The sequence below is a fragment of the Corvus hawaiiensis genome, chromosome 2 (assembly GCF_020740725.1).
Source record: "Corvus hawaiiensis isolate bCorHaw1 chromosome 2, bCorHaw1.pri.cur, whole genome shotgun sequence".
NCBI lineage: Eukaryota > Metazoa > Chordata > Aves > Passeriformes > Corvidae > Corvus > Corvus hawaiiensis.
Genome location: NC_063214.1, coordinates 23,738,802 through 23,754,211, shown reverse-complemented (window position 1 = coordinate 23,754,211; position 15,410 = coordinate 23,738,802). Strand labels below are relative to the sequence as shown.

The following is a 15,410-nucleotide window of genomic DNA, read 5'->3' as shown; positions in this document are numbered from 1 at the left end:
TCATTTTCATTACCTGTGCACTTTATTTTTAACAGCCTCTCCTGATAAGAAACCACTTATGGGCAAGTTTAGTTGCAGTCAGAAAATAGGGCAGAGAATGCTTTTTCATTTATTTAGAATTAAGTGATTTGGGAAATAACAACTGTTTCATTAAGACAAACATATTCATTTTGTCACAAAGCCATTATGTTTCCTAGCTGCTGCTAATAAATTGAGTTTTACATTTTTGTTTCCATTTGTCAACTACAGGAATTACAGCTTCAAAATTTTCTTGGATAAAACAATTACCTAGCTGACAACTCTGCAGAAGATGATTTTATCATATAAAATAATGTGCCATAATCTCAAAGAAACCAATGTATTTGCTCTTGGCAACAGAAAATAAACAAGTGGCACATCAACAGTCTTAATTACTTAAGTGCCTTGACAAACACAGAGGTGAAAAAGGTCTCATTTTTTTACTTCCTTCCACTACTAATCACCATATTGCTTAAGGGTTTTTTTAACTGTTTGTAAGAGCTGATAAAGCTTAGGTTAATGAGTGTGGACTACAGAACAAAAAGGGATAAGAAAAAGAATTCTGGGAAGCTTCTTAAATATCTAAAAATACCTAGGACTAGAAGGACAATTTACACTTAGAAAGTAATGAACACCTTTTAGGACTCCAAGCAGGTTAACAAGCAGTAATTCCTCTAGTAAGTGCTGCACTCTCATTCTAATGTCTTGTGTTGGGATTACCCAAAGGAAGGGTTACAGTTGCCATTAGACCACTGAAGCATGATTCTCTCAAGGTGAGCTTGAAAACCATCTCTGCATGACACAAATAATTAGCTAGAGACCAGAGACACCCATCCTCAAGAAAGACTGTGAAACTCTGAATATACAGAGATAAACTAATTTTGAGATGACTTCTTACCCAATTGATTCTTCATCATTAGAGCTGTGTCTGTGGCACTCCTTTTGCCGTTTTCCTTTCGTTGAAGGCTTTCTGTTGTTGGCACTTGACCTCCACTGAAACAAAACAAATCAAATTGGCAGATTTCAACAGACATGAATATGTCATAATGGATAATGCACTGGAAAAATGAGACAATGCCAGACACTGAAACAATGCAACTGACCAATTATATCAAAGCCATGCAGAGCACATACAGCAATTTTGCAAAGAATTAATTTGCGTGGTTTAAAGTGGCCACATACCACCTGATCTTTGAATAGAATGTTTTTCTCCTGAAGAAATATGTAAATACAGGACAATTCCATTGTTTCCCTATTTCAAGGGGGACTATACCAAACACGGACTTAAATATTAGGCCTGCTCCATATAACCACAAATACACAGGATGCAGGATGCAGAAAGTAGAGGCTAACTCCATGCATTTAGGCAAACTATGCAGGTTACAATATGGATATAAAAGATATAAAATCCTGAGAAGGAAACGCAATTTGAAGGTTTGGCACTTAGGTGGGAAACTCCAAAACAGCAAGACTTCATTTTTTCCAAATTCTCTTACCAGAAAGTATTTATATTTTCAAATTAAATAAATGAAGCCCTACCAAAACACAGTTATTCCTGCAATTCCAGAAACCTCCTGCCCTCTGCCATTACCTCCTCCTAATCCTCATTTCTTAAAATTCAAAATATAATAAACACAAGAGATGCTTGAAAATTATGCCACTCAGGCTGAAAGCAGACAAACTTATCTTCATTTCTAAGTGTGGTTTGAAAAGGCATTTGAAAAGTTCATGCCCACATGTATTTTACAAGCTTTAGTGAAGTCTGAAAGGGCATTCCCAAATCAAACTTTTCCCTACCATGGGGACTAACTCCAATGGAAAATACCCCCATTATTAAAGTTAGCAGCAAGAAATTGCCTTGAAGGTGCTCTCCCCTCTTGCTGCCTTCAAACACCACCCAGTTCACCTTGTACCACTGGTGTTCAAGCACAGGAAAGACCTATACATCCAAATCACTAAAAACTGCACAAAGTTTCTCAAACAACATGGTGCAAGCTCTGACAACTCACAGGCAAGTTTTTTTTTTAAGTGGAACATAAAAACTAGTCAGTGTTTAAAGCATATGAAATCCCCCACTACATGGAAAAGTTCAAAATATATAGACATAGGTAGGAAAAATAAGAAATGGAAAATTAGACAACATCCAGGAAATGACAAGGAAATAAAGTATTTTACAATTCACCCAGTCTAATAATGATTTTTATACAGGCAGAGAGAAATACAGGAAGAACTCCATTCAAGTGCTGTCTGGATCTGCCTGAGAGGTTGCTGCTTGTAGCCATAGGAGACATTACCTCCCATTTCAAAACCTGACTGCAACTGGATGCTCTGCTCACTGAAAGCATTACCAGTATAGAACACAACCCCACAGTGAGCCTCTGCTGCAGCATTCTCAAATGACCTGGCCTACCAAGAGACCTGGGTCACATTACCACCACTACTGTAAGTCAAAAAAAACTCCTACTTTCCCTCACTACATCTTTAAACCTCCTCTGAGGGGGAGCCTGTTTGTCCAGGCCCATGATTCTGAAAGCACTAAAGCCAGCAACAAACTCTGGATGCTGAGCTGAAGGAAACAAGCATAGCAAAACATGTTTCCAACACTTGACATTTGAAATGCTTACTAAATTTGAAACAGATTTATAGAGGCAAATATTTGCCTCTATATGTGACTGAGATGATCCAGACACTCACTCACAATAGATGCCATAAGACTCTTACAGTCTTTTGGTCTTAATACAGTTATTTCTGTATGAGCACCTAAAATTCTGTCAAGAGTCATACAGTACTTCATATATTCTCTTAAAAGTTTAAGCTCTTGGATAACTGAAAACTCAATGTAAAAGTTATGTCCATATCATAACAAGAAGTTTGGTAAGTGATTCAAATACAACCTAAAAGTTCAGGAGTCAGAAGACAATCAACTGAAAAAATAGTATAATATTTACCTTGAAATTAATGATTTTCAAGATAGTTTCAAACTACACCTGAGGACAAACTCTTATTTTCAATGATTTAGGCTGGAAGCATGGCACTAAGACTCCCAATTCTGTAAATGTATGCTTGCAAGCAGATTTCAGACCTACACACTTGTCTCTCTCAAGACAACCTGGATTAGTTCTTATCACAAGGCAGCACTTGGTGTTGAAAAAACCCAGCCTCCAAAACAAAGCCTCATGTAACATTCTCCTACACACTTTACACTCTGAAGAACTCTTTACCTCTTTTAAAGGGTAGTCACAATGGTGGGAACCTGGGAGCCTTGCCAAAGGGGACTGAACTTGGACATCCTCTGACTTGGCATTTGTTTTCTTCTTTGGTATATGAAACTGAAAATAGATGATGTTACACATGGTAAAACTAAATTAGCCACTGTTGCTACGAGCTGCCATACAGCCATGTACAAAGTTTTTTTTAACTGGACAAAATAAAGTTGTAAGGGAAGCCCTGACCTGTGCCTTTACTTTAAATGCATTCCTCATTAATGCGTGATCCCAAATCATGTGTCATACCATATGATGAGCTAGTTTTAACACATGAACCATCTAAAAAGCTCTATTTCATTAACTTTACATCTTCAGACGTGACAAAAAGGTGACAGCCAATCTACTGGCACAGTTTTCTTATTTCAATCCGATTTGTTTACACTCTGTCTCAGCTTAGAGAATGATAAAGAGAAAACAAAATAGCTGAATGTCATGGACCAGGTTTGCTTTCTCAAAAGAAAAAATTCAGGATGAAGAACAATTACATCTTATAATAGTACAAGTATTTTGGTATGATAACTTAGCATCAAACAGATTTTCATGTACTCAAAATGGTATCAGCTATTGTCCTTGCCAACTCTCACAGAAATGGAACCAGCATTTTGAAAGTAATTATTGAAAGAGAAAGCAGTAATTCACAGAAATTCACCAATTCAGAAAAAAATATATAGGAAAAAAGGTTTGTTCATTGAAAATCAAACCAAAAATGATCAAACTAAATTTGTACTAATTCATCAAGACAAGGAAACAGGATCATACTTCCTATCAGTTAATTAAACCAGTTAAAATACTATCAACTGAAAGAATAAAAGTGTAAGCATTGCTATTGCTCCAGGCATCCTGAGAAGCAAAACCTGACACTGCAGATACAACCAGATGAGAATGTATCAGAGAGGCAATGCAACATTTACATCTTTCAGACAAACTGAGTCTAGATCAGCCAGGAAAAAGCTGAAGTCACTCCATATGATTGAGGTGGCTACCTGAAAACAGAGGCTACACAAGATTAAGAGAATAAAAGCAGGTATTTATTTGAAGGGCCTTCAAAGGTACACCTTGGGCAGTCAAGAGGCTACACCCAAGATGGACCCTGGGTCACACTTTTTTCACACTTTTATAAGTTTGGTCCATTTGCATATCAGGGTTAATTCTCCAATTACAATCTCAGGCAATGAAGTAATTACCCCAAGTTTGCTCCCCCCTGTTCAGAGGCTTTAGTTTACATATTTTGGGGCCTGGGACAACAAGGTGTCCTTGAGATGCAAGGACAAGAGATGGTTTGTTATGTCCAACCAGTACGAGGGAACAGTAGCTAACAGGCTATATGAAGTGTCAGAGTTACATACATACCCTGTATGTTACATACATACAGAGTTACATACAGGATCTGAAAAATACAACAGTTAAAACCTAAGGCATCAATGGACACTGTAAAGTATCCTATGAACTTGATTTGCAAGCCACCAGTTGCCTTGCATTGTAACATGAAATTACAAGCAGGGATTCCAGAACAGTGACGCTAACAACTTAATTACTAACACCACAACTGCATTAATTAGCTCAGCAGGTAGTCCTTCAGACAGACCACAACGAAGCATGCTGCACCATAAGGAGATAATATTTCAATCCTTCAGTCTGAATCATGAGTGCTCTAACTCCTTCTCTACACTTCTGTGAAAGTAAGATTAAAGTTTTTTGTAATTAGACCTGAATTTCTATACAGCACCTCAAGTTGCTTTTGCTGGTAAAACATTGTAACAAATACGCCTTTAATAACAGATTTCTCAAAGTCTAAAGGAAGCAAATGTTACACAGAGGCAACAACTTCCCATACAAGTACCTCCCTTCTTTTTCAATCAACATGTAAGGATTGAAACAAGATATTTTCTTATTCGGAAACTTCTACAAGTAGGTTGTTCCAAATTTGTTTGGTTTTGTATTAGAGGTGGCCTATAAACACGTTTATCAGTCAGAATGCATGTTTAATGATCTGCGCTGTAATGGCTAGGAACAGACTTCTTACTTCAGACCTCCACCTGCTGCCAGACTAGCAGCTTCTGCTATGAGATTCCTAAGAACACATAGTTATCTAGAATTTTAACATACATTTAAAATTAAAGAGATTCTGGTAACCTCTGTAATGACATAACAGACAACATTAAAGTACACATAAAGTCAGACACAGTAAACAAGAAGAGACAACTGACAGAAAGGGATAAAAAGCACAAGATACATTAACCAGCAACACTTCCAGCTCACCATACAGCATCTTCCCAATGCTTGCACTCATTAAGAAGATGTTGGTTTACAGTGTCCACTATTAACTTAGAGAACAAGCACAAAGTCAAGAGGAAAGACAGGTCTGAATCTATGCTAAACACAAGGTATGCAGCTGTCTCAGCTTTTCCCAAACAAAAAGTGACTAACTCTACACATACATGTGCATACGCACTCAGCAGACTCCTCATCTAAACCAGCAATACTTTCCTGAAGGTTTCCACCTGTAGGAGGAAGGGCCAGAGAAAGTGCATAAACACAGTGCTGGGAACAGCTTATTTCTAAACCACTAGACCTCCTAGACCTTACCCAATCACACCAGTGATTGCCGTGTCTACCATTTGTTCTCACCAGTACTCCCACTGCTAGAAACTACTGCTAATAGGGATATTTCAGGAAAAAATATACACAGCATAAGAAGCCTCTGAGTACATCTCTGCAGATACCAAGTTTTACACAGTTTTGCAGCTGTTCTACTTACTTCAACTTACTCTAAAATTTTAGAGGTTAGTCTAGGTCTTAAAATAACTTGGAAAACACCCTGTTTATGTGTAATCAAATGCTATCATGTATCAATAGATGTTCAACAATAGACATTAGTATTGACTGCTACCATAATAAACAGTTTCCCAAGAAAGCAAAAGTTAGATCAGTGAAGAATGAATTTGGTTGTACAAACACATCAGAACAGCCTAGGACACCCACAGCCTCAAAAGAAATTGTTGGAAATTTTGGGAACACTTACACTGACATGACTTGAAGATGATGTTCTTCCTGACATGGTTTTCTCTACTGGAAAAAAACAACAACAAAAAAAGAAACAAACTTAACAATTTCTGGTTTATTGATTAAGAGGGAAGCAGGACCACAGTAGCAGGTACTACGAAAGAAGAAGATAATTTTTGAGCAAACTAGAACAAAGAAAACACATTCATAAAATGGCTTGGGTTGGATACGGATTTTAAAAGATCTTATATTCCAGCTCTCCTGCCATGGGCAGGGACACCTTTCACTTGATCAGGTTGCTCAAAGCCTATTCAGCCTGACCTTGAACGCTCCCAGGGATGGGGCATCCAGTGCTTCTCCGTGCAATCTGTTCCAGTCTCACCATCCTTATTGTAAAAAATATTTCTTCCTCATGTCCAATCTACACTGACCCTCTTTCAATTTATGGTCATTTTCTCTTGTCCTGTCACTATAGGCCTTGGAAAAAAGCAATTGACAGCCACACACTCGCGAAAGGCTCTAGATTGTCAGCATAGACAGAACTGTTAATGAAACTGTCCTAGAATTTATCCTCAGCTAAGACATTTACTGATTAACTCCTCACTGCAATCACACAACTAATGAGCAGTTCACACTTGGACTATAGAGGGGAAAGGAGTTACAAAGGGCCACTGCAAGGGCTCCAAGAATAAATAATATTCAAAGATTCCTGTTAAATCCATAAACTTCATCACTGGAAGAACACAGCCTCAGAGCTTCCAGCATTTATAGGTGTTCTCTTTATACATATTCTATATGATTCTGGCATAAGACCTTCAAAGTTTACAGCTGGTTTGGAGTCTCTCAAGAAGCCAAGTTCGGGGACTTTTTACTTATCTCGGCGCTTTTTTAACTTAGAGCCATAGTCCCCCGGTGTGGGCAACAGCAACAGCTACAGACCGATAAAGAAAAGCCAAAATACTGCCAGTTCCGACGCCTGTGACGAGGAAAAGCCGACAAACGGGGCCGCCTGACAGCTCGGGGAGAACACGCACCACCCAGGGGCGGCAGCGCCCGAGCTGTCACCGCATGAGCCCGGCCCTGACACAGGGCTGCCCGGGCCCCGCAGCCCCGGCCCCGCAGCCCCGGCCCCGGCTTCTCCCGCTAGAAGGAGAACAGTTTCCCTCTGACAAACGCGCAGATCCGGCGGCCTGAGCCAGCAATTCCACCTTTTCACACTCTCCCCTCAGCCTTCTCCCAGCGGAGCAGCAACGCCGCCACCAGCCCTGCCTCGGTGCCCTCCGTTCAACCGCCCTGACGGCTTCGCTCGTTCGCGACAGACACCGCGGCCGCCCCGTGGGGACAGCGGCCGCACAGGCCCCCCTGAGACGCCACGGGCCGGCTGCAGCTCTGCCTTCCTGCCCCCTCCCCCGCCGAAGGGCCGGGAGCGGGGGGGAGCGAGCGGCCCCGGCGGCAGCACACAGCACTCACCGACACAGCCGGAGCTGTTTACCCGGCCCCGCCGCCGCCGCCCGCGCAGCTTCCCCGGGTACTTCCGGGCCGGGCACGGCACCGCCCCGCCGGAGCCAGCGCCCGCCCGCGGCGCTGCCCCTCAGGCCTTCCCTGCTTTAACTTGCTCGGCTAGAGCTCCGTACTGACCCGTTTGGGGAAAGAATCGAGGAAACCGCACTGCTTCTGAAGAAGCAATAGTGAACCCAACCCGACCCAGGTTTAAGTTGCACCTTGCTAATGGCGTTTCCCTCAGCTGACAGCCAGACCCCGCCAGGTTATTCCCCCGACAGGGGGATGCACAGCCGGGCAGCGCCCTCATAACCCAGGCTGGCTGTGTTTTGCAGCTGATGCCCTTAGAAATCCTTCTACAGCCAGGAGGAGACGAAGATTTGTTGGCTGGGGTTTTTTTGCTTTGTGTATTTTTTCAGGGCGGCTTCAGAATTGTAAGTTTTGTATGGAGCTTTCTGTTTTACTTTTTTCTTGTTAGTGGGAATTAAAACTGGTGTGGACAAATGCTTAGTTTCATACTCGAGGTTTAGCTTAAACCTACTGTGAGATGTAAATTAAAAACATGAGAGGTTAGTTTGTAACTTGGAACTATCTGGAGCACTTTAGATGGCCGCAACTATCAGCTACTGATAGGTTTTATAAATATACACCCCAGTACGTAAAGTAATGAAAACTGAAACCATGGTTGGGTTTATTTTTTTCATGCAGAGGACTTGTCTACACTCCCAGAGTGAAAAAGATTTCCGTCTATGATGATTACAGATTTTACAGGAGAGCATACAGTAATATTGGGCTTTACTAGAATAAGGTGGTTTTAAATGGAAAACAAAGTAATCTTTATGGATCTTATATAGTACTTATACTGCAGTAGTGTTTAGAATATGCCAAATGCTGTAAAAAGCACCAGCCGAAGTTACACCTGAAACATTTTAGAATCCGAACAGAAAAGTGAGAAGAAGGGAAAGAGGGATTATTTTGCCCCAAAGGCGATTTTTTAAAATTAAGGTAGCAATTGTAAAGGCTGCTAGCATATACTGCCTTAAACATTGCATACAGACAATGAAGTACAAACAGCAATCAACACTGATTTAGAATGCAGACTTACCACAAAAAAATACATGCGTTATGCAGCTATATCTAGAACAATCTAGAATTGCTACTTTTTAATTCTATAATTGATTGTGTTACAACAATAAAATCAGTCCTCTGGACTAATAAGTATATAATTCTAAGCTGCTATTTAAGTGAACTCTTAAGTGATAACCTATTACAATTTGCCTCAAAACTTTTCATTTCGCATCTTGAAGGCAATTTTAGGAAGGAAAGTCATACGTGCACCCCGTGTAAAACTGTGTTTGTTTGTTTCTGCCTCCTGAAATCTTCAGAAACCTTTCACAATGCTTTGTAAAGTAGGTGTTCAGGGTTTAATTTGGAATCACATATCCGTGTTTTGGAACTGAAGAAGCAACGTTGCTGTTAGTAGCTGAAGTAAGAGAATGGTAACTTCCGATTCAGAGTATGTTGGGAAATTAGTCTCTCCAGTCTTTTAGGGGTGAGGAGAGAAAACGACTGAGAGGTGCTCCACAGCATACCACTCTGAGGAAACTGCATCTACCTATTCCTAATTCTTACAGAAAGCTGCACCTTTCTTCATACACATCTTTCCTTAAAATATGTCCATTTTTCTCCCACTTCATCTCATGGGAACAATGACAGGAATATGGGTAGCTTCTTTCCTACTAAATATTATCTCTTTTGCATTAATTGCCCGTATTTCAGTAGTATAACAGACTCTTCTCCCATATCCTTTGTGTCTTTTGTGCCTTCCTGCAGAATGAAAAAATCGTAGATGAATGGGTGCCCTTGCAGTTTCTTTGTGCTGTTTCCATTTCAAGAAACTGGCAAGACAGTAAATGGATTATATATCATAGCATATGATTTTTCCCCTTTTCTATGTGTACTGATTATATGAGATAAAAAAGGAGAAAGTAACATTTTCTAGCCTGCTCTCTATTAATCAGAAGACAGGAATGACTCTGAAGAGAGGACTTAATAACACTAGCCCAGTGGAGATTACTCAAAAGGAAAATACATGTGGTGTTGCTGTGCTGAAAAGCAAAAATGTGTTTGTTTGGGTTTTGAGGTTTTTTAATTTGGGAGTGTAAGAAATAATTTTTAATCTGCTGAGCACCTTACCTCAAGGAAACTTGCATTCCTTGAAGGAGTTGGGTTCCAGCTCAAGTTGCTTACATGAAAATATTCAGATCACTTTTTGTCCTAGTAATTGGCTTTATCAGATGGTATAGTGACTTTTAACATAGAATGTGATTTACTGTGTTTTGAAAAACTTATTTTAGTTTAGCAAGAAAAACTTAAAGGTATATAGTATAACTTGCCGAATATAACTTGATTCAGACCATTTACAGAAAAAAAATAAGGACTGTGTTAGGACTAAATTCCTGTAAAGATAGGATTCTGACCACGCCAAAGGTTATATCCTGTTTGCCATTCTACGGCCAGTAACAGTCAGTAGTAGATTGAAGAGTTACTAGGAAAATAGAAGGTTCTGCTAAGCTTAATTTTTCAGCTGCACAAAAATCTCTTCCTGGTATAATTCATATCAGTCGTTAGAGATAATCTGAAACTGGAGACCTCAATCCAACCTCATGATAGTTTGCTGCATGGACTTTCTTTTCTCCTGCTCCTGGATCACAGTGGCTAGTTTATTCTGTCATCCATTCCTGTATTTCCATGTGGCAAGTGCTTTCAAGGATGAATGACTAACTGGAGTGATTAGTAGAAAGCAAACACATACATGTATTATCTGTTCTAGTGCAGTTGAAGGTAGAACATGGAGAGTATGCTGGTACACAAGCTACGGGAAGGTTGAAGTCCTTAGTAAGCGCAGCTTGATTTTCTTTAAAAACTCAGGATCCAGTATAACACATGGACTATTTCCAGCTGCCAAAGCCTGTATTTCAAAGGCACCCTTGAAACTCAGTGGTGTTTCAAGATAATGGCTAGGAGACAGCACAACAAAAGTTGTTCAAGTGAACAATGAACCATGTACATATGCCTCCTTCTTAAAGCCTTTAATTCAAACTACCTTAAACAGATCTTTAAATAAACATGATAGCATACAAATTTTTAACTATCAAACTGAAATAAGGCATAATAAAGGCAGATGAGTTACTGCTGTTGGAACTTTGCAACTGAAATCTCTAAGAGACTTTTTTAGAAGCAGCTGGTTTACTATACATCACCACTAAATACTCTGGATCAACAAGTATTTCATCTGTAACAGCTTTTAAATCTAAATTCTAATGCAATGGGGGTGTGGGTAGGCAGGTGTTGTGTGGAGGTCTATCACTACTTTGACATAATAGCCTTCTTAATTTGTAATGGTTACAAATACAGCGTGACCTCAGTTTGAGGAAACTAACAGAGGGTTCGGAGTATGAAGAGGAACTAAAATATGACTTCAATATAAAAGGGGAACTGAGGCACCTGGATACAAATGAGTCCTTTGTTTTCAGTTATTACAAGAATGGACATGAGTAGAGTCATAAACGCTATGAAGTTCTGGGACATTTTATTACCCAGTATGTTTATGAGCTCCTGGAAAGAGTCTGCATACTGCAGAAGGTTTATATATTCCTACTGATGCTACAGAGGATGAACCAAGAAGTTTCTCTTTCATGAGCAAGAATGCACTAACAAGTTCCTCTAGCCTAATTATCCTTCTTCAAGACCATGGAGTTTTCTGTGCTGGACAGTGGGGGTGTAGGATAATTGTCAGTGAGGGCCTGAGACATGGAACACAAATACCATTCATCAAAATGGCCCTGCAAAGCCACTGGGAAGTGATTGTACTGAACCCCAATGACAACTTCACACCGATCTGGACACTGAAAAGGAGAGATTTTCTGCCAGGGAAGAAGCACTTCCTTTTACGCAGCCTGTCTGGTGGATCCCCAAGAGGGGCAGCAGCAGCCCCGAGGAGCATACCATGTATGTATGGGATCATTTCATTGCAAAGAGTGCAGCCAGGAATGTGGCCTTCATTGCCCATGGCTATGGTGGGTTGGTGTTTGCTGATCAGCTGGTGCAGAGAAAACATGAGGTGACGAATGAATAAAGTGTACTCTGGCGTTCATCGACTCCACGCACAGCATGCAGCACCAGAGCAGACACGATCCAGAAATACAGGAAGGGATACACAAATACTGCTGGGAATGGGTGTCAAACAGTAAACCTCTAAATAAAACTGTGGGCTTTCTCATGAGAATAAGTTGTCCTACTTTCTCTGCTCGAACAGAAAAGTATGGCTTAGCACCCTCCTGCTGCTTACAAGCCGTCTTTAAGTACTTGAAGAGCATGCTGAGAGCCAAGACCACGACAGCCTTTAGGAATTCACCTGTTGCAACCAGAAGCAGAACAAGTAAGAAGAGAGGCAATAAATAAAGGTACAACTGGTTTGTTCTTGATAGTGGTCTCTTCCTTTTGTAACTTCCTCTGTACCTTTCCATCACCTAAGAACCTTCATCTCACTGCGGAGCAATTTACAGTTCTAGGTTTGAAACCAGTTTGTTTGTTTTGAGAAAAAACCACAAAACTTAACTATTAGGAAAGAAATGTATTGTTGAAAGCCTTAAGCCACAATCCTTTTGCTAGCTGTGAAATTTAAAGTTGAATTAAAGATGTTAAGGTACATCAACTCTCAGCAGTATCATTTTCTATAATAAACATTCTATAGTTATGGCTCTATAATCAGACTAAACTATCAGGAAAACATTTGCTTAAGTGCTTAGCTGCATTAGAAGCCAAATCTGGAATAGAAGAAGCATGTAAACAATCTGTTTCCTCCTTTCTATGTACCGTATATTGTTTAAAGTCTTTCAAGAGCTGGAACATCCACCTTCTTCCTTGAAACATTTACTGTTAAGCCGAATAATGCATCAGGGAAGTATATACTACTACCTTCCCTCCAGTCAGAGTCGGTGTGCCCCAAACATGACACATGAAGGTAAAGTGATTTCCATCTTAAGGCCAACTAAGCCAATGAGAATACTGGACATGTGCTGCTGTAGAAATACAATAGTCTAGCAACCTGCAGTTACCAAACTGATGCAAAGGAATGACATAGCTGTTTCCTCTCAGCTGTTTGACAGAGGTGGGAAACACAATTTATAAATGTACATACTCGAGGCATGCAATGTGTACAAGCAGAAGTTCAAACAATCTTTAAAGTGAATGTAAACAAAAGAGTTATTATTCTTAATTTCCAGTTCAAGCCCATGGGAATCAAAAGTGTTCAATGGCTGCAAAAAAGCATCCTTCAGAAGGCTGACAAAACCTTCTCCTACAAGTGTAGAACATTCCACTCTCAGTCAAAAAAGCCATTAACAGTAATAATGGGTATCAGAGAGATGAGAGCATCAACTTTGTGTTTATATCCATTTCAGATTTCAGTTATCACTCCCTCAGAAGAAACTTCTTTCCTATTAAGCAGCAATGGGTAAAAGTGTAAAATTCTATTGGAAAGGCACATTCAGTTGAATGCTCGTGAGAGCAAGCATAGTTTTTTTTATTTATGTCAGGTTTACTGTTCTTAAATCTGAATGAAAGTGGTACTAAATAGACAAATAACAGAGTGCCTTGGTTCCATGAAGAAGGTTGCACTGGAGATCCCATAGCTGAGGATGCCCACAGCCTGCCTGTTTTGTAGGGGTCAGCACACAACTCAAAGAATAGTCACTTGTGCATGAACATGTAGCTTTATTTATGAGCAAAGCATGAGGTGACAGAATGTCTGTCTTCAGAAGGAGACCAATATGATCCTTCAGGATAAATGCTCAAACTGCCCCACAGTGTCAGAGGAGGAAAAGTGCTCAAAGGAAAAGGGATCTGGAACATCGTCCATTTGTGTAATTCTTATCATCTCCGGTGAACCCATTAAATTCCTTGGTAGAGAAGGTCGTATTTAGGAATGTTATTGGGATCAATGGGACTTCTCACAATGAGCTTTCCCCGCATTGCTCCGCGGTAGATCACTTCAATCAGATCTATAAAGTCTTGCTTTGTTTTGAAGCTTCCTACAAATTTGGTGTGATCTGGAGACCTAAATATAAGCATAAGACAAAGGTAGAATTGTAACATTAAAGTATTCAGAGAAAAAACACCTAAAAACATGAAAAGATGCACATGAGATAAGGGGTTCTGATCTGGTCATTCTGAAAGAATGCACTAACTTTGTAATGGCATAACCAAGTCAGGAATATGCTGTGACCTCCAAAGGTCAAACAGGTGCAGCATCATGTCTAAGACTTTAATGATTTCTTACTGTTTTTTGCAGAGTCAGACATCTTTCTCCTACTTATTGCATCAGAGCATATTTCAAAATACTTCTCTAATTTACATCCTTCTGGCTTCCTACAGAATTCTCAATGCAGATGCTGGTAACAACATGATAGTTTTCAAATGTTACCTTCCCCAGACACAGTAACATAGAGAAAGACTGATAGTTCTTACAGACATCATAGGCAATGGTAGGATGACTTACCCATAATCAACCTTCATGTGTTGTCCATTGAAGAAAAATACAGTAGAGGGAATATAACTGATGTCAAAATACTGGGTGTACACGGGGACGTTGTTCACATCCACCAGGTAAATGACTGCCATTTTACTTAGGTCATGAGCTGTTTTTGCAAGCTGGAAAGAGTGAGAAAGGTAGATGACAATTAGATTGAGACATGAGGAAAAAAGGGTGGCAAGCTTTATAAAGCCTGTTTCTCTTATGTGTTACCAGCTTAAGCAGGGCTTAGAATATCACATCTTGTCTACCTCAAGCACTTTGCTCAGCCACTACAATAATAACATCAATGCTTACTTTTCAAACCTTTTTATAAATAGAGTAGCACTTCATTCTATATCTGTCACCAAGTTTTTCATGACTCCCCATATTAGCCAAAAGCAACATTCTCTTCTCTTTTATGCAACAAGTATACTTGTATAGTTCTTAAAAAAAAAAAAAAAAATTGGTCTTACAATATCATCGAGCTGCAGACAAACAGCATCATTATCTCTTCCAAAACGGAGAACCAAAACCTTCTCAGCCACGCTTTTTATTGCCTGATCCACTTCCTTCTTACAGGTCAGTTTGGGCAGCAGAAAACTCATCGCGACAGATCACGGTCTCCACTAAAATCCCCACCTGATAGGGAAAAAACCAACAAAACAACGCACCATCAAACAACAACAACCAGCATGCCAAAAATAAGCGAAACTTCTCTGTGCTATTAAATTTTTTAAAAAGGAAGAAAAAGGCGGGGGCGGAGGGAGGAGAAGAGAGCGAGGGAGGAAGAGAGGCAGAAAGGGAAGCGGGGAGAGAGACATCACAGGTCACCAGGCCGGGCTGACAAAACCCTCAGCCCCAGCGATTGCCTCACGCCCCAGCGCAGCGCGGCGGCGGGGCCAGACGCTGCCCCGCACCAGGGCCGGCGGCAGGACCCACCGGCAGCCCCCTCAGTGCCCGGGGGCCTCCCGGGAACGGAATATGGAAGAGTTCGGATCGCCGCCCGCCGCAGGTGCCGTCGTGGGGGCGCAGAAAGCCCGGAACAC

At 40.5% G+C, this 15,410-nt stretch overlaps 3 protein-coding genes across 11 annotated transcripts in view; 1 reads left to right on the top strand and 2 right to left on the bottom strand.

The window, feature by feature from the left end:
- SENP7 (SUMO specific peptidase 7) overlaps positions 1–7,830 on the bottom strand; it is a 44,957-nt gene extending 37,127 nt beyond the window's left edge. For 3 of the 9 annotated variants that reach the window (XM_048293809.1, XM_048293811.1, XM_048293816.1), the window contains exons 1-4: positions 7,758–7,830; positions 6,307–6,353; positions 3,240–3,347; positions 917–1,011 (exon numbers count right to left, since the gene is read on the bottom strand). In XM_048293809.1, the coding sequence (XP_048149766.1) occupies positions 917–1,011; positions 3,240–3,347; positions 6,307–6,342 (239 nt within the window). In that variant the 5' untranslated portion in view covers positions 6,343–6,353; positions 7,758–7,830. Of the gene's footprint in view, positions 1–916; positions 1,012–3,239; positions 3,348–5,722; positions 5,786–6,306; positions 6,354–7,495; positions 7,688–7,757 lie in introns of those variants that run through there. The other 6 variants (XM_048293810.1, XM_048293815.1, XM_048293812.1 and 3 more) reach the window with 6 other exon arrangements.
- Positions 7,831–11,192: 3,362 nt separating this feature from the next.
- Positions 11,193–12,500, top strand: LOC125338174 (putative protein FAM172B; the record flags this gene model as incomplete). The annotated part of the gene is given in 3 exon segments (XM_048328563.1): positions 11,193–11,435; positions 11,438–11,755; positions 11,758–12,500. Coding segments are annotated over 3 exon segments (729 nt in total), but the record flags the coding sequence as incomplete, so codon positions are not given.
- Positions 12,501–13,548: 1,048 nt separating this feature from the next.
- TXNL4B (thioredoxin like 4B) lies at positions 13,549–15,405 on the bottom strand. The gene is made up of 4 exons (XM_048293808.1): positions 15,304–15,405; positions 14,838–15,003; positions 14,350–14,501; positions 13,549–13,908 (listed from the first exon to the last, which is right to left on the bottom strand). Exons 2-4 carry the CDS (start codon positions 14,967–14,969, stop codon positions 13,743–13,745), a joined length of 450 nt encoding a protein of 149 aa, XP_048149765.1. The 5' UTR covers positions 14,970–15,003; positions 15,304–15,405; the 3' UTR covers positions 13,549–13,742.
- Positions 15,406–15,410: the final 5 nt, after the last annotated feature.